At 40.0% G+C, this 27,873-nt stretch overlaps 1 protein-coding gene and 1 long non-coding RNA gene across 2 annotated transcripts in view; one reads left to right on the top strand and one right to left on the bottom strand.

Moving 5' to 3' along the window:
• Nucleotides 1-402: 402 nt before the first annotated feature.
• Nucleotides 403-27,873, top strand: part of Hao1 (hydroxyacid oxidase 1, liver) — a 56,992-nt gene continuing 29,521 nt past the window's right edge. Inside the window, exons 1-3 of the mRNA NM_010403.2 lie at nt 403-559; nt 6,475-6,626; nt 23,958-24,213. Coding sequence (NP_034533.1) covers nt 423-559; nt 6,475-6,626; nt 23,958-24,213 — 545 coding nt within the window. The 5' untranslated portion in view covers nt 403-422. The remainder of the gene's footprint in view (nt 560-6,474; nt 6,627-23,957; nt 24,214-27,873) is intronic.
• Gm52526 lies at nt 24,801-26,935 on the bottom strand. The gene is made up of 2 exons (XR_003953908.1): nt 26,739-26,935; nt 24,801-26,595 (listed from the first exon to the last, which is right to left on the bottom strand). It is a non-coding gene; the product is annotated as a predicted gene, 52526 (long non-coding RNA).

The following is a 27,873-nucleotide window of genomic DNA, read 5'->3' as shown; positions in this document are numbered from 1 at the left end:
CATCCAAACAGTAAATCATTGATAAGCCAAACAAATCGCCTTTGATGAAATCAAAATTCTTTTCCCAAAACAGTTTCAAGCTTATATTCATTACTGGTTTTATTTCCATTTTTTTCTCAGACTATTACTATGGACCCATTCTTTTAATTCATCCCCTGCTTTGTCAGTGTGACCAACCCTACCCGTTTCTGCTACCTCCTCAGCTCGACTCTACGTGCTTTCCACCACTGGGTGGCTAGCCTGTAAATGAAATGTCAAAGTCTAGGCATACAATGTTTGCTCATTTGATGTAAGCAAGAGAGAATTAAATATGAACTTTGGCAAAAGTCTATTAATAATTGACAAATAACGGAATTGTCTGGGGATAAAAAGCAATTCATGAAAACCCTCCAGAGTATCTGAGGTTGCCCTACCCTGCCACAATGTTGCCTCGACTGGTCTGCATCAGTGATTATGAACAGCATGTCCGATCAGTGCTTCAGAAGTCAGTGTATGACTATTACAGGTCTGGGGCAAATGATCAGGAGACGTTAGCTGATAACATCCAAGCATTTTCTAGGTAAGAAACTTTGCTATTTAAACTTGTGTTGTTATATCACACAAAGACATTGCATGAGAATGAAATGTAGTTTTATGTGACGGTATAAAAATGATTGCCTGGATTTGTGCTTCATAAGTAGAACATTTCCCAAATGTGACAAATCTGGATATCTTGAAGATTGATGGATTGGTGGCAAAAGCGAGCAGTATCTTTTCTTGAACTGTGCCAGTAATTAATTTAACTATACATACAGATTGTTATAATTGCTGATGGTGTTATTTGCTTTGTATTAGAGTGTTACAGAGAATACTTGTGTTGATGGACTAGGACAGCTTTAAATGGAACTGCCACCCTATCCAGTTGAACCCGATACAATTATTGCTTCCCATGTTCCCATCCTGTTGGCTTTCTCCATTGACATTCACTTTGATATTAGGTTGCCTACACTTTTGCTTCAGATTGCAGTAAGTCTGTGTAGCATCTGCCTTTTACCCTTGCTGCCTCATGCCTCCTGAAAAGTGCTTCTTCTCTCTTCTCACATTATTTCCCCCAGGCTTTCATGTTTCAGACACGAGACAGTAGGTGCTTGCTTTCTTTTTTCTCTTTTCTTTTTCTTTCTTTCTTTTTTTTGTGGTAAAAACAGAAAATAAGATAACTTTAAACGGGTATGTTTTCTTTCTTTCTCTCTCTCTTTCTTTCTTTCTTTCTTTCTTTCTTTCTTTCTTTCTTTCTTTCTTTCTTTCTTTCTTCCTTCTTCTTTTTTGTCTTAGCCAACTATCTGAGGGGGCTTTCCCATATCTCACTCTTTCCACGCCATTCCTCTTCCATTGTAGTCATGAGTGATGGCAGTGGGCAACGGGGTTCTCCATTTGTGATCACTTATTAAACGGAAATGGACGGAAAATATCCAAGGGTAGAAAATCTGCCTTCTTTCCTATTTCTTCTTTGATCTGGAGAAAAAACACTCAGAATTGCCTTTATTTTTCTGATTAGGAGAAATTAAATCATTGTAATCAAGGCAGTCTCTTGTTGGCAGCAGCCATGTTACACACAGGTTGGTAGCAGAGCATGGGTGGGAATAGTGTGGAGAGCAGGATGTCTTCCCAACCTCTGAAGTCCTTGATCAGGCTTTTTCTGAATCCTTCCTGAACACACAAATGCTGGGGAAGTTGTAGATGGGTAATTGGTTAATAATGCAGGAGCTTAGAGTTCTGAACTTTATCAATTATTATTATTATTATTATTATTATTATTATTATTATTATTGACTTCTTCAACATTTCCTACTCTTGTAAATGTTCCTTCTTGGGGTTATGCCACTGTGTCCCCCAGATAAATAGATTTCCTGAGTGCTCTCCTTAAGCCACAACTTAGCTGTTCTGGGCTTTTATAGCAAAAGACTTCCATGCCCTTGACTGATGTATAGAGCTGTATATGAGCATTGCTGCTGGTGGTCACCAATTCCATTTCTACAAAGCCTTCTCTACCCTTTTAGACACCTCAGCTCATATGGTCCAACTTATTAATTAATTCATTTATAGTCTCATCAAGTAACTCCATGTGATATCAGTCTAGCCATTCAAAACAGGCTGGGCTGGGACTTGCAGTCAACCTCCTAACTCTGCTTCCTGAGAGCTACAGGAATGTGCCAACAGGCAGGATAATTGATTGGATTACACTTTGAACTGTTTCAACAGACAAGATTGCTACAAGCTGAGGACCCAACAATGATACAGATAGAAAGTTCCTACCAACAGAAACTTGCATTTCAGCAACTATACATTGACTTAGCATCCATAAGTATAAATACACCCATGGTATTTATACTTCCATGGTATAAAATACCTCCCCACAACAGCTACCATAAGAGAAGAAGCAAAGAACAGTAAGACAGATTACCTTGCTGACACTAGAAATTCTAGAAACATTCTGAGGCATAGAAGTCTTGGTGTCCAAGTTTTAACCAACCAGAAGAGTCCCATGGCTTCTATGAATTCTGTAGCACTCCCAATAGAATACCATCCTAAGTGTGGATTAATTTTTCTCCATGGCACAGATAATACAACTGGAAAAGACAAGTGCCACATCTTTCATGGAACTTGATAATTCTGAGACTGCCATATCCAGGGATCCACCCCATAATCAGCTCCCAAACGCTGACACCATTGCATACACTAGCAAGATTTTATCGAAAGGACCCAGATGTAGCTGTCTCTTGTGAGACTATGCCAGGGCCTAGCAAATACAGAAGTGGATGCTCACAGTCAGCTATTGGATGGATCACAGGGCTCCCAATGGAGGAGCTAGAGAAAGTACCCAAGGAGCTAAAGGGATCTGCAACCCTATAGGTGGAACAACATTATGAACTAACCAGTACCCCGGAGCTCTTGACTCTAGCTGCAAATGTATCAAAAGATGGCCTAGTCGGCCATCACTGGAAAGAGAGGCCCATTGGACTTGCAAACTGTATATGCCCCAGTACAGGGGAACGCCAGGGCCAAAAAAAAAAAAAAAAAAAAAAAAATGGGAATGAGTGGGTAGGGAAGTGGGGGAGGAGGGTATGGGGGAGGAGGGATAGCATTGGAAATGTAATTGGGGAAAATATGTAATAAAAATAAATAAATAAAAAAAAGAAATAAAAAGGCCTTGAGCAAAGTTCTTCAAAGGACAACTGGTTCTTAGTGTTTGTACTCCAACAAATGTCAAGTCTGATCCCTTCTCTGACATCTCAACTTCTCCCTTGCCTTGTGGTTCTCTGCTTGACCCACAATCCCTTGATTTGTTCTATTGAGTTGGTCATATGCAACTAAGAGAATTTCGGCTGACTTTGGTCGCCTTGGCTTGATAGCAGGAAGGAAGTCACACTGGGCCTTCCCATTCTGTTTCCAATAAAGGCTACAAAACAATCAGACATAACAAAAGGTCAAAGGCATTTGTGAAGTTCATCCCCTTTCCTTCCCACAAGTATCCGGGAGCATCCTCACCAGCACTGTCCATCAGCACACAGATCTGACAACCACATTTTAGAGTTCTGGAAACTTGGGCCACTTGTGTGACCAACAGCTAGCTGGAGATGTTTCTTGGTCAGACTTGGGACTAGCATTAGCATGACCAGAAATAATATCACGAAAGGATAAATAAGTTGAACCACCCAGAAGAATGAAATTCTCTGCTGCAAATATGTAAGAATAAGGCAAAGTTCAGAATGCCAAGGGGCTTCATTTTGAATGGACTGACCGGACTGGGGTTAATTTGAGAAAGTGTACTACACCATTTCTTTTACACACTGACGTAAAGGAGCCTCCCCACCCAGGTTTGTCACATGCCCTGGCTTTTTTTGAAGGTATTCCTGATGGAGACTTCCTCCACAGTTCGATTATTTTGCAGGATCATAACTTCAGAATTAGAAGCTGCCCCTTTGCTGCTGCATCTTGATTGACACTGACAAAGGGGAGGTTTAAGGACAACTCTCTGGTAGATAAAAGCTATGCTAGCCCCAGTTTGTTACATGGGAAACACTGCAAACTCGCTAGTGGTGTTTTCAGTATTACATAAACAGAACTGTCACAACATCTCTCCGTTGATCCATGAAAAAAAAAAAAAAAAAAAAAAAAAAAACGAGGAAAGAGCATTTGCAATCATTTGCTTTAAATTTGTGGAGAGAAAAGTTAAGATGAAGAAACCCTGTGGTTTAGAGTTGTAAGTAGCCATAAGACTTCAGTGCTATGGAATTTGGGATCTTTCAGGGAGTGGCTATGTCTGCGGGAGCATGTCTCTCTCTTGAGTTTTGGATTATTTAGAACTTAGACCTTTGTTCTATGTGAAGTGTAGGCTGGGAGTCCTGTTGTAACTTCCTTTGTTCATTTTGGTTTTTAAAAAAGTTTGCTACTCAATGGTCCAGCTGTTCTTTCCATCTTCACAGGCTCTTCCCAAAGTAGACAGCAGTGAATGAAACATAAGGTTATGTCAAAGAGTTATTTGTTGTATAATTGAGGTGATAGCCATTTAAATTTGGGGTAGTTTTCAGTGAGAGTCAAAAATTCTTTGAGACTATCTCATAAAGCTATTGTTATTTGTAAAACACCCAAACCTGGAGGATACTTTACAAGATGTACCCTTCCCCATTTCACTTGATTTACTTAGTTTTGCCCAGAAATGTAGGTGTTGAAGAGTCTTTGTAATATTTGAAACAGAAAATGTATTTACAGAATGTGTGAGCATGCAATTATTAAGGTGACTGCGCCACCAAGTGGACGAGTGTAAGGTTGTTGTTTATTGACAGAAGGAGTCTTGGTTTGAGTGTTGTGTGTCCTCATAAAGTCTTCAATTGTTCTTTTAGTCATACGTAAATATTGATGTTAATGCCTTTCAAAGCCGGTGTGTCTGTCCCCTCTATTAAAATCTCTTCCTCTCATTCCAACAACACTCTTAGAGATGATTGGTAATGAGAAACCCCTCCATGGCTTCTGCCTCTCCCCCTTCACATTGGAGAGCAGACAATCGTGCTGTAAGTGTCCATGCTGTGCAGCAGATTTCCAGGAACAGAACATGTGGTGTGATGGAAAACCATGACAATTATGATGGTCAAAGAACAGCTTATGGAGAAACCAACCAACCAACCAACCAACCAACCAATCAACCAGTCATCCAACCAACCAACCTACCAACCAGCTAGTTTTAGAAACCAGATGCTAAACTTCTCTATCACCTCATTCAGGGATGGGTTGTTTTAGTTTACTGTGTGACAAATGTTAGACTGCAGACGTCGAGCAGGTCCTCAGGATAGAACTGTTTCTGCTGCTGCTGCTGCTGCTGCTTCTCTTCTTCCTCCCCCTCCCCCAGAGACAGGTTTTATTCAATGAAGGGCTTTCCCCTCATTTCTCCAATATGAAGTCACTCTTCACTATATTTGCAAGAACAATCTCAACCTCAAGAGAATTAGAGTTAAATCTAGAAAATCAATATACAGGACTGTTGGTTAGGCTTGTAAGTATGTCTAAACAAGGTATTTATTTTAATAATGTCTAGTTTTAGTCTGCCTGCAATGAGGAGACTAATTGACATAAGCAAATAGGAAATATACATTCTGCTGATAAGTTAGTTTCGCATAAGGTTTACTGATACAATTTGACTTATTAACTTCTGTTCTGATTTTGAGGAATCACAGAAAAAATCATTTACAATAAATTTCAAGAATTAAGAGTTTTAGTTTCTATTAAATATTCTGAGGAAGGGGCTTGACTAACAAAACAAGTAACCAAAGCTTATACTCTTAACCAAAGCTCTAACTCTTCTCTTATGTTCATTCATCAGCAGACACAGCACTTAGTTAATAACTTTGAAGAAAATATTCACAATTTTCAAAACAATTGCCTTGAGCTCTTCTGTCTTACAGAAGGAAGGTCCATACCTTCTCCAATCTGAATATAATCTCTAGGACTTTGTATATCATCATCTAAATCTGGGGAAAGTAAAATAAGATCTATATTGACCCCAAAGCCTATAAGGGGATGTTCATAGTGACTCTCTTTATCATCTATAGAAAATGGAACTATCCTAATGTACCCCAGTAGTGAATAAGCAACGAAGGTTCCCTCCAGGAGGTGAAATGGATCAGCCCGATGGTACAAGCTAGTGATGCACACACCAGCATGGATGGCTATCAAGGACACCATGTCAGGCTCAGAAGGCTGTCTACTGTAGGAATCCATCACACAAAATTCTTAAAAAGCAGAAGTATGAGGATGAAAAATGCAGACCAATGTTTGTCAGAGGTTTGAGGTAGGGAGAAAATTTCACTATGCAAGGAAAAGATTTGGCCTAATAAAAAATATTATTTTCTCTTTTAAACTAAAATGTGTTAAAGTTTTTTGGTTATACCTTTGAAATTCTAAAATTACATGTATTGATATTAATATTATTTTAAATTCCAGATGGAAGCTCTATCCACGGATGCTTCGCAACGTTGCTGATATCGATCTGTCAACTTCTGTTTTAGGACAGAGAGTCAGCATGCCAATATGTGTTGGGGCTACTGCCATGCAGTGCATGGCTCACGTGGACGGGGAGCTGGCCACTGTGCGAGGTAAGAAAAGAGAGACAAAGAGAGGCTTCCTTCTCGAACACCCTTCCTAGGATGCTTTTATTTAAAACAATTACATTCCTTGTTTTTCTTTACTTTATATTTTTCAATGATATATATATATATATATATATATATATATATATATATACCATTTCATATATATACATATATGCATATATATATATATATATATATATATATATATATATATGAATGAAACCCTTGGTTTTACCATCAACTTTCTAGATTTTGGTTCAGTGCTTGGTGCTTGGTGCTTGGTGCTTGGTGCTTGGTGCTTGGTGCTTGGTGCTTGGGTTTCTATGTCCTCTGCGAAACAGTGATCAAACTAGCAGTTGTTGCTTTTGGTTGTTGTGGCGGGGGGGGGGGGTGGAGGTCGGTCCACAGAAATTATACATGTAAACACCTGGTGCAGAGTAGTGCTCAGCTAATGTTTGTAATTTTATGAGTAGTAATATCAAGGTCTCTAAAAATGGAGATCCAAGAACTAGCTTTCCCAAGATCATAGATCTTGAGTGGCAGAGGTGGTGTTGTTCCAAACAAATGACTTGCATACTGAAAGAACAAAGGTGGAGACCTGGTTGGCTCTGATTTCTTCTATGGTATTGGAACGTGATTCTGTTTTATGGGTGGAGTCTTTCCCCAGTAGAGCATTTCCCACTGCCCCAGGAAGGAGCAAAGAGGAAAGGAAAAAGACTACAAAGAAATTTCTCTCCATGGCTAATAGATTACCTTCCTAGTTCCCTAGCAACACTGAATATGTGAAAGGCTATACATAGACCTCAGCATATTCAGCTTTACGACTAAGGACTGTGGCTGAGGAATCCTATTTAACCTCTTTTGATGCCAGGCAGGCAAGAGATGAAGGGCCAAAAGAGCATGAACTCAATGCTATTTAAAGCTTTTTAATTCTGAGAATTATGAATTAAATGGCTCTACCTTCTTCATTAAAATGTCTCCCACAGAACTCTGCCATGAACATCAAAATTTTGCTTTGACACAAAAAGGTTGTACTGCATCAGCTTAGGTCAGAGGCTGACAGCATCCTTACTGCTGGAGAACTACATGCAGCTGAGTGCGCTCAGAGCCCCAGGGGCTTAGTTTTGGTAATCCAGAAACACACAGCCCCTGGGATGGAGGTGGTGGTAAGTGGGAGACCAAACTAAACAAGTGTAGAGGGGTAGGTCCATTTAAAGAAACTTAGGGCAACAAAACAAAAGTGGAGAGGTGGGCATATTAGCTTAAATCTTGAATGCACCAAAATTTCCATAAATATCAAAAGGAAATATTCCATAGGATATTGTGATTTTTTTTGAAGTATTGAATAATAGTTGAGAAAATAAGAGACAGCAAAGGGAAATTTTCGCTCGATGTCAATGGCCCTAAAAGAAGAAAATGATACAAAGACAAAAGTAAGAAAATAAGAAATTCATGAATGGACACAAGAGTCAACGAAGGGAAATACTCCACTAATATGCAAAGGAATATAAGTCATTACCATGTATTTTTTTATTTTCTGGATGTGAGATCTTTATGTTAAGGTCATGATGTCTGGTGTGATTTGGGGGAAATGTTCAGTGTCCAACATAGATCTGAAGAATAGAAAGCAAGGACTCTAAGAAATAATGTGGCACTCGGTATCAAAGATTTTAGATGTGAATTCTACATAATGCTGTAACTTTTCTTTTTTTTTTTAAAGATTTGTACAAGAGTTTCCATGATTTTAACTTCATTTGACAGACCTTAGAAGAATTGACCTCTAATTCGAGAAACCATGGAAAAAATGGCAAGCATATCAAAAGAAACAAAATTTTTGAAAATGATACAGAAATTGATTGTGATCTCTGCCTTTTGTCTTAAAAAAAACTTTCCTTCTTTTTCCTTTTTTCTTGTTTTCAGCTTTTTACAAGAATTTATTGTATATCTCAGCCTGATCCTACTGCCTCAGCTTCCTTCCTGCTTGGATTACAGATATACTAGCTACCATACTTGAATTATTTCAATTAGCAGTTCCAATTGAAGTAAAGCACACAGTTGTCATGTTTCTATTAGTGGGCAGAAACAATGTTAGGGAGACTGTGTTGGAAGATGGAGATGCTTTTTGTAACTCACTAGTTTTTTAAAGTGCAGTGGGAGATTACTTCTGGGTTATAGCCCATCCTTATAAACTCTATTTGAACTATTGTTCAAGAAGCAAGTGATGGAAAATAGATTTGAAAGAGGAGGCAAAAATCAGGAAACAACTCAGAGGACAGAGCAGAGGGAAGCAAGTTTACCAGTGGGCAGAGCTCACCTGGTAAGTCACTGCGGGACCAGGGAACTTGGCATTACTGTCTGGTTTTGTGAACAAATTTCTAGAGTTTTCGAGAACTGCTTTCATAACCACTGATGGCACGCTGTACGCTCTAACTTCCTCCCTATGGGTCTGAAGCCCGTGATTTTGTTTGAGGACGGACTGGAGTAAAATGAAAACGCTTGTTTAGAGACTGTTAGGGAGTCATCAAATGTTATGTCCCCGGGCACTCACCATGAGCTGATATTAAGTGCCCATTAGTTCTTACCCTTTTAGATTTATTTAGCACAAAATTGCCACCTTCTAGGCACTTGCCTAAGTACACCACAGCTCTCGTTTGGTGTTCTCAGAAAACCCAGAGAAGCAACTACATTACTAAGCCTAGTTTACACATGAAAAACTGAGGCACATATAAGATGAGTCACTTGCTCAGGGCTACATGATTCATAAGTGACAGGAAGTGTCCAGATCCCAGCAGTCTGTCTCCAGAAAAGTGGCTCCTAACTACCGCGTGCTGCTTTGAAAATGCTCTGAAGGAGTTATAGCACCAGCAGGCAGGCGTTTATAGCTTTAGATTTGTACAAAGGAGGACTCTGGGACAGTGACACATACACTCTACCTTTGAATGAAGTGGAAAGGGCATAAGAAATAGGGTCGGGGAGATCCCTGTCTTCAAGAATCCAAAACATCTGAGTCATAGCATCTCAAGCTATAATACAGCTGTATACAAGAGAACTCCCTCAAGGACCTCTGCATTCTTCCAGTTTCCGTCTGTGTTCTCACGATCTTCTATGGTGCGTTGTTCTCTTTATTATTAGAATTAATCAGGCTATTGCTTGGTTCGTGCATGTGGGCGTGGTCTGTGAATTTGGCAAGGCTTGTGCATTTAGGTGTGGGGTAATGATTTTCTTTGGCAGGAAAAGGAGGGGGCCCTTGAGAGGATGCTGTGGGTGACTGGGGTATTTGAATTCATTACTTCTTCCTGCCACTGTTGGCTTCTAGAGAAATGTGGACCGAGATAATAGCTCTGTGAAGGATGTAGTTAGCCACAAGTAAGTTTAAGCAAGAATGGAGCAACCTTCATGTTTAGCCGATTACTATCTGAAATGCAGGAAACTATCACAAAATCAAGAATCTATTCATTGATTTATTCCATTATTTCCAGGAAGAATTAGACAATCTATATCTGATCCTTGAAAATATTGCAAAATCTGTTCAAGTTTCCATGGAAGAGTTTTGTCCACCTCCTAATTATCTGGCCCCTAAAGTTTGTATTTCCAGGGACACAGCCTACGTGAAGTTGGGGCCAAGTTCAAAGGACAGAGGTTAGTTTGTGATCTCAGGACAAAGTGTCCCCAACAACCTGGCAAATGAGAATAAATGAGGGTCAATCACATCTACAGGGAAAGGACTGGCCTGTGAAACTAGCATGTTCTCCTGACAGTTATAGATATAATGACAGTTATAGATATGGCCACAGCACCATAGTCTCACATACCCCTCGGTGATTTCCAGAGTTCTTCCAAGAATCTGACTCAAACACCCTTTACATTGTCCTGTCATCACTGTGGGCACAAATAGGCTTGACCTAGACCCACAGCTTCGATTCCATGTTTTCCCATTGTCTGATGGCTGTAGAATGCACTACACATTTTATTATTAATTTTGAGACGCAGTGATGATGCATACAGCATACCAGGTAAAATTCAGAGGCCCTTCACATATTAGTGAAGAGCTGCTAGTCACTGAATGTATGCGAGAGCTCTACATTCTTTAGTGTGGAGTCCTGAAATAAATGCTAAGGAAGTCCACGGGGGTGAAACATGCCACTTGCTCACTTTTTCCCCAGACCCCCAGGTTCCCAAAATCTTCCTCTTGCATATATATATATATATAACTGCTTTCAGAAAAGCACAGTCTATTCATAAGGAAAACCACTTTATTTTTGAGCTAATACTTTTGTCTTACACTTAAAGCAAGGACCTCAAAAATTACCTTTGAAGGCTAAGCTTGAGATATTTCATGTCCATAGAGTAGAGGAGGTAGGGAAACTAACCATCTATGCTCAGTGCTAAAGGCAGTGATTGCCTGTTTTATCCCAAAGGGGGCAGCCATGAACTTGCTTCAGCTGACTGTTCCTGAGAGAGTGAGGGAGTGAGCTGCCAGCTCTTCAAATATCTCAAAAGAAGCCAGCAATCTCATTTTTAAAAAAATGTACAATTTCTTGTTTATATACGTTGGCAAATATATCAAAATTCTTTAAAACGTTATTTGTGGCAACAGTGTGTGGGCCAAAACAAATACAACTGTTACAACCTTCCCGGGCTGTTCAGCAAGGACAACCTATTTATGGACGAATTCACCACCAAGTGGTTTTTGCATCTTAGGGCCGCTGCTCCTTTTCACTTTCTAAGGTTACTGTTTCCCCACTGATAATGTCCACTGCTTAAGAAAGCCTATGGTTTTGCATACCATGTCTCAAGGGGCTTGGGGCTGTTCTGAAGGACCTTAGAAACTTAGTCATCACTGAGCATGCCTGCTGTTGTAAATTTAGTAATTAAAAAGAAAAGTTCTTTAGGGAAAGCTTTCCACTGCTAAACAATACATGACAGAAAACCTGTCCGTGAAAAAACTGCAAAACAAAACCAGCTCAGCATGATGGCTCATGCCTGCAAGCTCAGCCTCAGGAGATGGGGCTGGGGGTTGCAGTGAGTGGGTAGCAGGTAGGGAGGGTTACATAGCAAAACAAAATGACCGCATCACCGTATCACCATAAGACTCAAGAAACAAAACCAGAGAAAGAAACCAATGCAGGTAGCACAATTTGTATGTTATGTTCTCTCAAATGTACATTACCTTATATCTTAGTAATTTATGTATGTGATTTGTATGAATGCAGGGATAGGCATTAAACAGAAAGAATGTGGAGGGTCAGAAGACAACGTTTAGGGACCTTACTGAACCATCGTACAGCCCTCTCACAATGAATTATCCTTTCCATTACATATTTGATGTGGAAAAGCCTAATTTGGTGAGAAAGTGAAGACAAAATGACCTCTGTCTGAGAGGCCCCTTGGTCTTGCAAACTTTATATGTTCCAGTACAGGGGAACACCAGGGCCAGGAAGCAGGAGGGGGTTGGTAGGGGAGCAGGGTGGGAGGAGGGTACAGGGGACTTTCGGGATAGTACTTGAAATGTAAATGAAGAAAATATCTAATAAAAAATTGAAAAAAAAAGAAACCAATGCAGATAGAACACAAGAATCTAGAAAAGCCCCAGAGATGCTAAATGATTTTTACACTTAAAAAAAATTAAAATTTCACCAACTACCAAAGACAGTTTAAAGTATATAGTTGGCCTCAAACATTTTCCTGGGGTTTCATGTTTTTCAAAGCATGCTTTAAGGCAGTGGTTGGAGAGCCAGGACAGGGAGTGAGCACCTGTGTGCACTTGTGTTTCTACTCACACTGCACCCCTGGGATATGAAATAGGAGTGGGAACATATTTATCTTTGAATCTTGGCAAAGACACAGATAAATATTTGGTAAATATTTCAGAAATTGAGAAAATGATACTTCAAAGCCAGTGGAAAGATAGCCAATATTTATTGAACCATTGATGTGTCTCAGAAATTTTAAATTTATCACATCTATTGCTTAACACTATCCTAAAACACAGTCACACGAATCCCTAAGGTCTGATCTTTAACTCTATTAATGTGGAAACCGAGGCTGGGTGACATTAAACGTTTTGTTCAAGGTTGTTATTCCATTAGTCAATGCTGACTGTGATATCCTGGTCAACCACCGGTATTTCTCAATATCTTTAATTGGAGCAGGAGACCCAAGGCAAGGCCTATGTGCCCATCTAGGAACATTAATCCAAACCATAGCAGTTTTACCCTTTTGATTCTGGGAAGAAGAAATAAACCAAAGAAAATGAAAGCCATTAGGAAATACTTGGTAGCCTTGAATCAACATCAACAGAAACTACAGTTTCTAAAACTCTTATGAAGTAGAGGTGTGTGACTGGGAGCACCACAATTTTTTTTTTGAGGCATTATACTGTGACTAAAAGATTTGCTACAGAACATTATTTATCCTTATAATTCCACCTTAACAGCTGGAAATTGTTCTAATATTTAGTGAATAGTAAATGTCCATAAATAAGAGACTTTAGCCCCCCTCCTTTTCTTTTTATTTTTTGTCTTTATTCTTCAAGAAATTACTTCTGTATTTTACTAGCAAACGGTGATCAAGGTTATTTAAATTAGCAAACGGTTTCTGTGTTGCAAGATGGGTAGACCACTCTGATCTCTCTTGTCTCTTTCATTGTCAACCTAGCTGTTGATAGCTGAGCCATCTCTTCAGCCCCAAGTCTGATTTCTCAAATGCTTGTTGCTATGCTACAGGTGTTACCAGGGACACTCTCTCATTGTCTGCATAGTGACCATAATTGAACGAACTTTACCATAGTCCATGGAGTTGCATAAGCCTACTTATTTAGTGACTTTACACATGGGGAATAATAATGAAAAAAAATTTATTTATCTTCATATTTCTAGCTTGTTATGTGGACAAAGACCACATGAGGGAGTACTGGGACCTTATATAGAGAAAGTCACCACTGTCTAATGCGTTCCAGGAACGCTCAGCATATTAGCAAATTCTTATTAAACTGTCAAAAAAAAAACCCACCCCGTTTTTAAAGAAATCCCCTCCGCTGGATGCAATTAGAGGCTACCTCACAGGATTTGATGGGACATAAAAACATTAAATCTGAACACTTTCTTTTTGAGCCTAACACATTCCAAAGTGAAGTTTGGGATTCAGCTGTGATTGGCCACCTATTAAGGTGCAGGTGGAAGGGAGAGACACAAAGAGCTATACACTTCAGAGAACCGAGCTCAGTGGAGGAGCGCCGCGTTCTAGCTGTTGAATTTTCTGGATTTTCCGAGATTAAGTGGTCAGCCTTCACACCGACAGACAGACAGAGCACTCAGCAGGAAAGCACTGTCATTTCCTTTGCTTCCGACTCAAAACGATGCCGTTTTGAAAGTTTTATTGATTTATATATTTATGTGTTATTCTAGGTGACCAGGGAGATGTATACATTTCAACATTCCTACTAGGAAAAGAACCTCATTGTTCTTAGTTTTACAGAACCCAGGCAAAGCAGTCGCTTGCTCAGAAAGACAGTTTTTACAGTTTTTTGTTTTTTTTTTTAACTTTTCTGCATGTTAGGGTATTTGCTGTCCTAGGAATAATGTTTGGATTTTACATCTCTGCCATTGCTCCTCAAAATGGGCCCGCAGGACGGGTTGCCATTATCACGACTGGGAAGAGAATGGGATGTGTGGGCAAGGAATAGTCGGTGGTGGGCAGAAGGGTTTAATCTAGGTATCTCTCTCTCCAAACTCTGCCTGTTGTATTGTCCATTTTAACTAAGGAAAAAAAATAAAAAAAAAACGGAATTAGGGACAAAAGGGAACAGATCACCTCACACTTTCTGCACATTATGTTTTTTTGGTAAAAAAATGAGCATGCCAACAAGTAAGTTAAAAACATAAAAATAACTAGTCCGTGCTTTTAAAATATCCTTGCTTCAAGTAATTTTAGCTCAGTTTTATGGTTTAGATCTGCTTTTCTAGAAATCAAAAGTAATGGTTGGGGCACATTTCATATGTATACACACACACACACACACACACACACACACACACACAGACACACACACAAACACGCACTCAAATGCAAACAGTATATGAAAGACTACTGTACTGTATTGCTTGTAGATGTTCCTGACTTAACAATAGATGGTATCCTGATAAACCAATTTTGAGTTGAAAATATTGTTCAGATAAAATGCATTGAATGCACTGAATTTGCTAAACCCCTCAGCTTAGCAGTTCACACAGGTTGCTTACCCAGTCTTTCTTTTGATGACTGGAACTTATAGCTCACAGCTACTGATCAACATGACAAGCAAGAGAACAGCATTTGGACTACTGCTGGCCTGGGAAAATACTAAAGGTCAAAGTTTGAGGTGTGGGTCCTACTGAATACATGTTATTTTCCTTCTGCCAGGAACTCAAAAACCATAAGCTGACCTGTTGTAAGTTAAGGGGAATCTGTAATTAAACAAACAATTTCATATCTAAAAATTCATAAAACCTAAAATTCTATTTTTTTATCTGAAAGTTAAGTTCAGTATAAAAATCACTTTTCGGGAAATAAAAATTGTTCATCAAAAATGGCTATTAAAAATTAGCTAGCTCTATTATAATTAGAATCATCATCAAGTGGTATGATAGCAAGGATTGGCCACAAAAATGTAAGCAATTGAGTAGTTTTGTGAAGATCATGTGATTGATTTTGTGACTTCTTAGTGGATGTCAGATTGTGACAGTGGGCAATTGATTGTGGTGTGTCCCAACACTGAGGGAGTTAAGCTGTGACAGTTGATTGAAATCACCAGGGAAAGCCTTGGTGATCTTCAAAGTCATTCATCATTTGGAAGTGTCTGACTACAGGATGGTCTCTTTCTCATTATCTACCAGTTATATGGGGACTGGACCACTCAGCACAGGAGAATGACAAAGCAGGTGAGGTGATGTTTTACTGTAATACAGTGTTGTGGTTGTGCCCTAGCGGTGGGCTGGAACAAGGCAGGCAGGTCTAAGGAGTCATTGGGTCTGATGGGTCTTTACAAACACTTCTGTATATTAACCAAAACAAACAAACAAACAAACAAACAAACAAACAAACAAACAAAGTACAGTGGCAGGCTAGTGTGAGCCTGGAGAATGTACTGCTACGATTTGGAGAAAGATTCATGTTAAAGGAATTAATTGTAAGATTAAGCCTGTTTCCCTCACTTTTGTTGAAAGTACTTAAATTGATTAAAGTCCTTAAATGTTAAGGTTTGTTTGACCATTTCTAAATAGTTTGAACGTAATTTGCAGTTCACTTAGTTAATTTCCTCAGAACTCTATTTTTCCAGAGAAGCCTAATAATACTTCGAGACACTCTTGAAACATTGGTCATGCCCTTAGTCCTTGCAAGATGAAAGGCTGACGAATGCAACCGGACATTAAGGTGTATGTTTTTGCAAGTACTTCAGCATGTCAGACCTTGAATTTAGAGTGGCTTGGTACTCTGTCACTGCATATTTTCCCCATTACACAAGGACTTCCTGTGCAGATGACAAAATTCGTTTTCAGCACAGATGTTTTGGTGACTAAGTTTTGTAGGAGCATTTTAATCAAATGCATCTTACAATGTTTTAGACCTTTTGAACAAATTAGAACTTTCTCCTTGCTTCTCTCTCTCTCTCTCTCTCTCTCTCTCTCTCTCTCTCTCTCTCTCTCTCTTTCTCTCTAAAAAAATGTAACTTTGAAAACTCAAGTCTCTTTTCCCATAAAAAAGAGATAATGACCAAACAAAATGTTTGAAATCAGGATACTGATTGGTATTGAATGGTGGCTTCGTGGATCATACTGCTTACCTCATGTGTAGTCCCACACTAGTGTACATGTGCGTTTCAAATTTTCAGTGTTTGGGTCTCAGTCAGAATATGGGAGGGTCTCTCATGAGTTAATGTTTTGAATAATAGTCATAACTTCACTGGTGTAACTGTGGATGGAAACCTTCAGGTCTATCGGTGTTTTTTTTTGTTGTTGTTGTTGTTTTGGTTTTGGTTTTTTTTCATGTCAAGTATAAGCATGATGAGTTTTTGTTTTATTTGATCACCTAATACTCTATTTATAAGACTCTTGGACTTGACATTATATATTTGGAAGCTATTTTATAATTGGTAAATTAGAATTTCCCATCTTTGGGTAATCACTCTTTTTCCCTTTCCATCTTTGGACATTTAAATTTGGATCCAGTCCTTAATGTATCCTTCTAATCTGAAATCTAGGAAGCTGGGGAAATGATGGATAAAACAGGTTATGAAATACATCTAGTGATGGTTAAATGAACTGAGGCTAGTCACCCTAATGCAGTTTAACTCCTCCACGCAAAAACATGTAAGAAGTGAATATGGAAGAAAACGTTTTCAATAAGGGTTGAAATAAAGGAACCTGCCCCAAATCCAGGGGCCCAATGGCACTGCTCAGCCATAAGGCAGACCTCACCAGGCATACTGTTTTGTTGAGCTATTAACTTGTTTCTAGTTATATGAGCCACTGTACATTGGACTTCAGAATTTACATTAGCTCAATTTTTATGCAGACAGTTACAGATGTGACAGAGTAAGAATGTAGATAATACTTCGCTGGGTGGTGGCTTCGTGGATCATACTGCTTACCTCATGTGTAGTCCCACACTAGTGTACATGATTTAACTTTAGTAAGGACACTTTATTTGGGTGGATTTGAGAGCTGAGCACTTGCTATCATTACTCCACAGCCTGGTATGCGGGTTGTTTATTTGCTAGTGGACTGAGTTTCTCATATCCGTTTGATAATGGCCCCTTGTCAGGCATATGATTTGCCCATGTTTTCTTCCAGTCCACTAGTAGTCTCGTTTCTTGTTAACTGTTTTCTTCACTGTGCTGAGACATTGAAGGTCAGTGAAATCCCTTGAAAACTGAGAAATAAGATTAAAATGTGACCCAGTCATCCCACTTTTGAAATATTTAAGGTTATTTAAATTAGCATGCTAAATATATAGTTGCAATCTCATGGTCAGTTCAGCATTATTCCAAATAACCAATATGAAAGCACCTAAGATCCCATTAATGGATGAACAAATAAAGAAAATGTGGTATGGATGCATGCACAATGAAATATTGTAGAATTGTAGAGTAAAGTGCTAGAAACTAGAAGCTGTGGTTGGGGGATGAGGGTGGGGAAAGGAGGATGTCAGTCAGAGTCTAGGATGCTATGATAGAACTGAGAAGCCAGAGTCCAGGCTGAGAATGGGGAAAGGAAGGAGTTAATCAAAGTCTAGGGTAGACTAGAGGAAGAGCCATTGGGAAGCTATGGGGCTGCATGAAACCACTCTGAATACTGATATATTATATATTTCAAATTTTGCTGAAAGAATTGGATTTTAAAACTTATTTTTAGTGCTATGGGTTGAACTCAAAGCCTTATTATACATACTATTCAAGTCTCTACTGAGCTATATACCCAGCCTTGAAGAAGAGATTTTTGATATTCTCATCACAAAATTAGTTGCATATGTCACTAGCATAATTGATTATTTTTTACTATGAGTTCATAAGTCAAAAGATCACATTGTATCATCATTATACACACAATTGTCACTTGTCAATTAAAATTCATAAATATATGCATATGAAAAAGGAAACATTGCTGACTAGGGGCACTTTACCTTAAGATGATGTTAAGAAGTGTCTACGATAAAATATGGAGAATTTGACAGAGCTCTTGGTTTTCCTTTTCCATATTGCTGTAGAAATTACTGCGCCTAACCCATCACAGTCATGTGACCTCAGCATTCAGCCATGCCTCTCAGCGAAGTGAAGGTCAGCAAAGACTCAAGACCAACAAGCACTGTGCACAGTTAGCTCTATAAGCAAGCCTAGCTCAGTCTCCCACCCCATGTAACAATTGGTTGAGTCCTTTTTTAGTCCTCCCTCTAAACATCACCTGTCCTCCAGCACGTGCATCTGTCTCAGCTGACATCACTCTGCCAATCAGTCTGAGTCTGTGGAAGTGACAAGAAGCCACAGCAAGCACAGCACACCACCAGAAGCTTTTTTGGTGTGTTTCTTTTTATGAATTCAGGACAAATGGAGCTCAACTACACAATGTAAGGCAGACCACTACATGCATGAGAAGAATCTCCCATCATGTGTCCTTTCATGTGCTTTGCTTTAGCTAAACATCCTTTCACCTGTGTCTGCTTCAAAAAAATCTTCATTCAGGAGTCTGCCTTAGTCACTCCTGCTAAACATTCCTTCACGTGTTTGCCCCACTAAAACACCATCCAACCAACTTTCCAAAGAACCTGTAAGTTTCCACTTCAAAAAGGTTAGCTGCTCATGGTAGCATGAATCTGAAATCCCAGCACTTAGAAGGTTATGACATAGTGACAAGAGGGTCTCTTGTTCAAGGCCAACTTAAAATACGTAACAAATTCCAGGTCAGACTGCGGTGCACAACAAGACCAAGGAAAGAAAGAGCTTTCCTCTGATATTTTAGGGTTCTATTCTTGACATTATACCTTCAGGATGATAAAAATAAGTGAAAATAAGAAACCAAAGTTCCAAGAGGTCACATGGGGTTCCCATTTACTTGGCAGTGTATTCTTCTAGATATGTTATACTAAATTTATTATTATTATCATTGTGCACGTGTGTGTGTGTGTGTGTGTGTGTGTGTGTGTGTGTGTGTGTGTTTGTGTGTGTGTACATGTATGTCAGTCAGAGGGCAAATTTGTAGAGTTGGTTTTCTCCCTCTACCTTTATGTGAATTTGGGGGATTAAACTCGGGTTGTGAGGCTTGCTTGCAAGTGTTTTACCCTCTAAACCATCTCCCTAGCTCTGGGTATGTTAACTTTAGTATGCATTGACCACCATGAATCTTCAACGCTGGACCAGTATTAGAAATGCTCACCCCTGGAAAGAGCCAGGCTGTGCTTTCATAGCAACAGTGCCTCCCTCATCTGAGAGCTCTGTTCAGCAGGCAGTGGCATTGTGGAAATGCAAAGTCACCTTGTAGTCAAGCCACCATCTGGGGATAAAGAGGAAAGCTGAAGCCTACCCTTTGAAGAATTAAGTCTGCCTTTGAGAGCCGCAGGTCACAGACTCAGACCTCACAGGGAGACTCAAAACCTCCTGGGAATAACAGGATGAGACTATCTATGGACATAAGTCACCAGAGGATTTTTCTCACTAGAACTTTGGGACCAAGCTTGCCCATGCTCAGGTACTTTAAAAAAATTTTTAAAGTGTAATCTTTGTCTCTAAAAATGCCCAGTGAGCTAGAAGGGTTTATCTCTTGGGTGAAGGTGATATGTGAAATCCTTAGTATTCAGAACAACCAAGGACTTTAACCCATTAAAAATGATGCTTAGATACCAGCATCTTATGCTGTAATAGGCATGGATGCTGCAGGGTGTGCCAAGTATTATAGAAGTCACTGGTCTGTAAAAGCTCCAAGGAACCATTGGAGAAGGGAAGAACTGAAGGATTGACAAAATACTTTGTTACATTTGAAGGACAGAACAACAATTACTTCACGGCTATGGTTACTTCCCTATGAGGGTGGAAGTACATTAATTTTCTTTTCTGGGATCAGGTGTAGCTGAGGCTGGCCCTAAACTTTCTCTGTTGCAACAGGAAATCAAGACTTTCCTTAAAACTGAAAACTTCATACCTCAGCTTTCCCAATGGCTGGATACCAGAGATGAGTGATCACATTTGGTTACATTTCAATACACTGAGGCATCAAAATGTTATTTTCAGATCTGCTCTTACTTGATTAGACACATTTTCAGTTCTACCTCTAAATGGACCATTAGTTTGTTCTAAGGTAAAAATATGTTGAAAAATAACAGCTATATTGCATTAGTAATTTTCTTTGTGCAGGACGAGTCATCACAAGTGAGTAGGAATCAGAGTGATCAGTAATGGTTGTTCAGGAAGCAGGGAACCTCCGAAGATGTCTCCCGTATTTTTTTCCTGGTTGTAATAGCTTTGCTTCAACAGAGATGATTCATCATGCTCAGATTCTGCTAGTCCCTCTGTTTCCAGCAGGCTCTTATTAAATCACCAACATTTGTTGAATTCTTGCCACCAGAGACAACTGTAACTTAGAATTTATGGTCCTCATCTCCAGATTTCAGCCCCTATGATGTTAGTTGTTGAAAAAGCATGCTGCCTGGGACCATTGCTCTGTGACAGCATTCAGGAGTAAGCATGTCCTGGGTTTGATCTCCAGACACGGAGGGCAAAGTAAGTTTGAAGACATTGTAGCAGGATGGGTAGGTAGCTCCAGAGCAGATCGGCGCAATGGAGGCATGGACTGCCCTCTTTTCTACGGACAGCTGTACTTGAGTGATTATGGAAAGGTGTTTAAGAATGTTGACACCCCAAGAAAACTGGAAAGTTTGTGTTGTTTTTTTGCATTGGTGTTTTTCGTTGTCACAACCTCTATGGAATGCCTGTAGATACTTCTAATATGCTAAAGAGAGTCCTTGAAGACATCCATGTTACCACTGGCAGAGCTGTGATTGGGTACACTGTGAACTACATGAAGGTTCCCAAAGGAAATTTCTGAATCTCTCCTTTGCTCATCCTTTTGTGAGGAAATACTTTTTAATCTGTGCTTGGCTACCGGGAGAAAATCATGGATACCAGTCCTAGACAAATAGGCACGTTGAATTTTTGTCTGTCTTTGCTGCCCAACTCTATATGACCTTAGTTAGGTCACATCTTCAGGACATCTTTTTTATTTTATTTACTTATTTATTTATTTTTGTGGTAATGTGATAGCTAGAAGTTCTGACTCAAGCACTCAATGCCCTCTGGTGTTGTTTCCACATTGCTAAATTTAATGAAAATCAGACAAGGATCCAGATGTATTGTTATCTAGCAAAATGTGTTTCTTATGGACAGTGATTTTCAAGCCATGAGAACCTATTATAGAAATTCTCAAACAAAGCTCCTGGGATGAACACGGTCAAAAAAGGCATGGTGCACTCCAGCTGACATATTTTGTTTGAGATGAAGATACCATCAAAGGTATTAGAAAAATAAGGTCCATGTTTCAAAAATCAAAGCCACCTTAAAAGCACTCAAACGTAGACTTCTAATCCCATAAGCTGATGTTTTAGTGTTCTAGTGCAGTCCAGCATAGATAGCAGCAGCATATCTGAAATAGTCGAGCTTGGGGTACAACAGGGACCGAGGGAGTAAGAGACTGTTGGTTGGACCATGAAGCCCACTTTTATAAGCTCTCCAGGAAATCTGGTTGCTGGTTAAAGTTTGAGCATGGAAGCTCTTGGACCTCTCAGAGAAACTTCACAAACACCTTCTTTCTTGATTCCCCTTATTGTCTTGTGAATGTCACTTGGACAAGTACATTCTCTCCCATTAGACACAAGGTGGCCTTTCATATATGAATGGCTATGGACGTTTGCGTTCTACTTCGTGCAATTTTCTGGACAGCATCCAAACATCAAATCAGCCTTTCCTCCACTAAATTCTTACTACCTTTTAGGGAGGAAGTCCTATAACCCATGCTCTTTTAATTCTTCCAATACAATGTTGCTACCTTGCTCAAAAGGATGAATCTGTTTTTGATGTCTAACATACACATTTTTAAAAGGGGGCAAAAGGGTAGAATGTATCTTAGTAGACACTTAAAAAAGAAATTCAGAAATACAAAAAGGAAGGAAAACATGAACTCACCATGGCTTTATAACTCATTGATGTTTCATTTGTTTAGGTGAGTTGTAATTTGTACTAATATGGAATCATGTAATAAATGTTGCTTCTTGAGTTTTTAAAAATATATCTACATACTGCTATTGTATTAAGATGCATCTATAAGTATTTTTAAAAAGATTTATTTTATGTATATTAGTACACTGTAGCTGTCTGCAGACACACCAGAAGAGGGCGTCAGATCCTATTACAGATGGAAGACTTAAATAAACATGAGTGATGGGATTTCTCCCTTAACAGGTGGTAAGAGTTTAGTGGAGAAGATGCTGATTTGATGTTTTCATGCTCTACGGATTGTGGTTGCTGGGAATTGACTTAGGACCCCTGGAAGAGGAGCCAGTGATCTTAACTGCTGAGCCATCTCTCCAGCCCTATAAATATTTTATAATTTTAGCAACTAGAGTTCTCCAGAGAGATGGGTTCAATACTATCTCTCTTCCAATATAGATAACAATATCATCAGTCTATCTATCTATCTATCTATCTATCTATCTATCTATCTATCTATCTATCTATCTATCTATCTATCTATCTGTTGCGGCCGGCCAGCAGCTGGCAACGTGAACGGTTCGACTGAGATGCCACTCTAGCTAAGGGAGGAACTAGACGGGGAGAAAGAAGAAACGGAGCCAAGACAAGTTCATCCTGTTCAAAGCTTAATTTTACTAGTTCCAACATTCAGTTATAAAGGAAGGGGGAGGGAACCCGATTTCCGCCAACTGGTCTCGGGGTCCAGTAGCAGGGTGAACACGTGTGTGGCTCCAAGCAGCAAGGCGGCACAGTCCAGCAGTGGGTGTTGCAGAACGAATGAGCAGGAAACTCCACCCCTGAGCCAGCAGGTTCCAGGCTGGGGGGGGGGGAGGCTACATCTATCTATCTATCTATCTATCTATCTATCTATCTATCTATCTATCTATCTATCTATCTATCTATCTCTATACCACTATGTAAGATATAGACTTACTTTTAGGACTTGGGTTCCATAATGGTGGTGGCACCTAAACTCCAAATCTGCACACTAAGTAGAAGGCTAGTGAATTGATGAGAAGTGATATTAAAGTCAAGTTGAAAGGCAGTCAGCTGGGAGATTTTCCTTTCCTTCATGTTTTACAGTTGAGGCCATACAAGAGCAGGCTATCTGCTTTGCTCAATTCTACTATTACTTTAAATGCTAATTTCAACTAAAAACACCTTCATGGTAACATCCAGATTTATTTGACCAAATATCTGGGCACTATGCCCTAGACAAGCTGACACAGGAAATTATCTTTCACAACAGTGCTATCCTTAATGGTTGTATGCACTTTATATATTAATTACATATGCTATAACCAGTACCCTAACATAGTCATTTATATTGCTCTTAGGGTTTCCACCTTCATCTATAGCACATCCTTGGTTATTTACTTATTCTTCTCCAAATGATACAATAAACCCAGAGTGAAATCCAATGCATGTTTTATGTATTTATGCTTAAAGATTTAATTTCATGTTGACAGGTTGTATTTGTAGAGTTCTTCCCCCTTGAATGAAACACTAGTCTTAGGAGGAGGGACTGTGCTAGGTCTACCTCAATTTTCTCCATTTCATTACAGCCTGTCAGACCATGGGAACTGGCATGATGCTGAGTTCTTGGGCTACCTCCTCAATAGAAGAAGTGGCAGAAGCTGGCCCAGAGGCACTTCGCTGGATGCAACTGTACATCTACAAAGACCGTGAGATCAGCAGACAGATAGTGAAGCGAGCTGAGAAGCAGGGTTACAAGGCCATATTTGTGACTGTGGACACCCCTTACCTGGGCAACCGCATTGATGACGTGCGGAACAGGTTCAAGCTGCCACCACAACTCAGGTCAGTATGATCTCACAGACTCAAAGTGAAGTTTCTCTTTTCCTTTCATGGGCCACTTCCAGAATCTGTTTTTTATTAGTTCGTTCATTCATTCATCCATTCATTCATTCATTCATTCATTCACCTACCTACCTACCTACCTACCTACCTACCTACCTACCTACCTACCTACTTACTTACTTACTTAATTTAGTTTGCAAGTAGATACTAGATCTCCATAGAGACATTAACTATAGAGATATTAACCATATCATTAAAAGGATCTCGACTGGAAATGATTGGCTCTGTGTTTGAGAGAAAGTACTGCCATATATTTGCTTGGGGATGCCGCACATTTGAGATACTCCATCAGGAGGGATTACTGTATATTTGTAAAAGTTTTTTTTTTTAAACCAAAGTCCATTAAAGTTTTTGGGAAATATGAAACAACCTACAGATAAATTTTGTATAGGTCACAGTTTTATTATTGTGATCCTAGTACCCTAGTTCTCTGTGGAAATCAAAGACTCACATTCATCATTTAGTTTTAGTTGAAGTAGGAGCAGCTAGGGCAAGGAAGACTGACAAAAGGACAAAGGCTTGGAGGCAAAAGAAGCAATGCATTTGATACCATTTTTTTTAAGATTTATTTATTTATTATATGTAAGTACACTGTAGCTGTCTTCAGACACTCCAGAAGACGGAGTCAGATCTCGTTACGGATGGTTGTGAGCCACCATGTGGTTGCTGGGATTTGAACTCCGGACCTTCGGAAGAGCAGTCGGGTGCTCTTACCCACTGAGCCATCTCACCAGCCCCCATGCATTTGATCCTTAATCTTCCACTTCATTCTGTTCCTCTTTCATGTGGTTCATCCTTGGATCAAGACTCATTCATTCACTTACTCATTCATGTTGGCAAAAACCATGCATCAAATAATTTAAAGTTGAACTGATATTTCATCAGGACATTTAACCTTCTATTGACTTTGAACTGTCCCTTCCCTGGTAGCATCTTAGGAACCCAAGTCAAAGCCAGGCCTCAGTGGAACTCACTGAGAAAGGACTCCAGGTTCCTTCAGCTGGAGCATCTTTCCCCATTGCTTTCTCTTTCCATATTTTATACCAAAAGGCCTCTTCTGCAGTTTTCATAGCATTTGTGGTAGATGTATGACGTTTCTTAGGACTATATATATCTAAACAGATACCAAACCTTTGTGTTAGTAGATGATATTTGATGTTGGGTGACTGTAGATGTCTTCCAGGGAGTCTAGGTTTACTCCACAGGGGCCGCTGCTCACTCTGTAGATATTTTGTTTGTGTTTGGAACAACTAGGGCTTTAAAGACAAAAGAAATATAAAAGAATAAAAACAAAGGAAGGCATGTGTACGCATCCTCTGTTTCATCTTCTGAAAGAATTAAAAATGAACAGAAGCAAAGCTCAGGTCAGGTTTTCCCATAAAGAAGACAGACCACTGGAAATGTGACTTCATATGCATCATGGGCAAGAGTGCCCAGCCTTGTGTAAGGACCACAAAACTGACACTTACCATAGCCACCAACATACTTGAGAGACTTTAAAGTCCCACACATAAGATTTTGCTATTGCTGTATGTCAACTGGTGATGTCATTAGTGGGAATGCTTGTCACTCCCAAACAGATTTGGGGGACAATATTTCTGTAGGTGGTACCTCAAGTAAGCTAATGAAAGACTTAGTAGTAAAGCTTGGCCACAGGTCTGATGAATAGACTACCTAGATATGATGTAGGGAACAAACAACTTCCAACTTCTCTACTATGTAATCTATACTCTTTATTTTGACGGCCTTTTTATAGACTTTCTAAAATAATTAGTTTCACACTGCCACAGTTTCCTCCAGGAAGCACTCATATTTCCCTTTGGCCGTTTGTGAGGGAAGGTCCTGTTTCCTCTTTTCCTAATGACATCACTCTTGACAACAGTGATGGTGATAGAACCATGGAGTTTGCTTTGTGCTTCCTGATCTTGGTAGCAAACACATGGGTATCTTGTCTTGTGGGCAGGAGAATACTGTTCTGTATCCTGGCTGGGACCCCTTGGTTCTCAACACAGGGTGACTGCATGATGATCTGCAGGCCCCCCCTCCCCCTTTTCCTTTGCCCCTGGACTTCTGCCCAGATGATGTGGAGAGCCATGAAACAAAGACCCCTTTCAGCTGTTAGTGTTCAGAGGAGTGGCCCAGCTTGTCACAGCTCTGTTCTGAAGATGATCAAATCACAAGCAACACATCCAGGTTATGGGGAACACGTAAAACATCCTGCAGCCGGGCACACCCCATCCGAGCCTCACACTGGCAGGGCTTGTCCTGAAGGCATCAAGGCAAGTCAGTGGCTCCGGTTCAGCAGCACCTCAGCGATCCACACTGTTAGAAGGCAGAACACACAAACTGGAGGTCAAGCCTTCCGCTTGAAGCTTCCTTCATCACCCCCCTCTCCCCTCCCCCCCGCCCCCCACCAATTCATCTGTGAACAGCACGATATGAAATCAGTTTCTTTTTGCACTGACCTGACTCATAGAAGGTGAAGCCTGCTTTTCAGAAGTGAGGTTTGGCAAGGGAGGGAGACAGGAAATCCAGGGGAGAATGAGTCGCTAAGCCTGGCTCCTTCCAGCCCTTGCTACTTCCTCTGCCCGGGTGGAGGGGAGGGCCCTGACTCTTGGCACCCGGGAGCAGATAGAGTTCAGAGGGTTGGTAATAGAAACTTGGTCTATATGCAAAACATATGCCTGTGTGCTCTTTACAAGCCATGCAAAGGGAGAGACAGAAGGGAAATCCTCCTTTCTGGAAGAAGCAGAAATAAAGCCAGTTTACCACGCGGATTCCGGAGCCTGTGAGGCAGGGGCATTTTGCCTTGCCCATGCTCCATGAACATGATTTATTACTTGGGTTAAGATTTGTCTCTTCCCTTCCCTCCACAGTACCAGATAGTTTAAAGAAACGTGACAAGAGCGAATCATTGTTAGGAATACACACCCAGGCAAAAGGAGTCCTTCCACACCTGATCCCTGGAACCTGATACCTTCCTTTGGAATAAATGAGCTTGGCAGAAGGGATTGCGATAAGGATCTTGAGATGGGAGATGACCCTGTTTCATCACATTAGACATTGTATGCAGCGAAGAGTTTTGTTACAGAGAGACATTCATGTTGGGAGAGGATGAGCTGAGATGCTAAAGCAGTTTGGAACCACGTGCTCCAGGGAAGCTGGGCTGTCCACGGTGAGGACAGATGGAGTAATCTATTCTTGTCTAGACAAACAAAGGGACTGGACACCCCTCTACACCTTAAGTTGAGCTCACAGAAAACCATTTTGGTCTTTCTAACCTTTGCAAATATATATATATATGTGTGTGTGTGTGTGTGTATGTGTGTGTGTGTGTGTGTGTGTGTGTGTGTGTATAACACATTTGTAACATTACAGTTATTTAGGTTTTTTTGGTTTTGTTTTTGTTTTTTTGAGACTGGGTTTCTCTGTGTAGCCCTGGCTGTCCTGGAACTCACTCTGTAGACCAGGTTGGCCTCGAACTCAGAAATCCACCTGTCTCTGCCTCCCAAGTACTGGGATTAAAGGTGTGGGCCACCACTGCCCAGCTGTAACATTACAATTTATTTTTATGTGTATGAGTGTTTTGTTTGCATATAT

The sequence above is a fragment of the Mus musculus genome, chromosome 2, assembly GCF_000001635.26.
Source record: "Mus musculus strain C57BL/6J chromosome 2, GRCm38.p6 C57BL/6J".
Classification (NCBI taxonomy): domain Eukaryota; kingdom Metazoa; phylum Chordata; class Mammalia; order Rodentia; family Muridae; genus Mus; species Mus musculus.
This window is presented reverse-complemented; position numbering and strand designations above follow the sequence as displayed.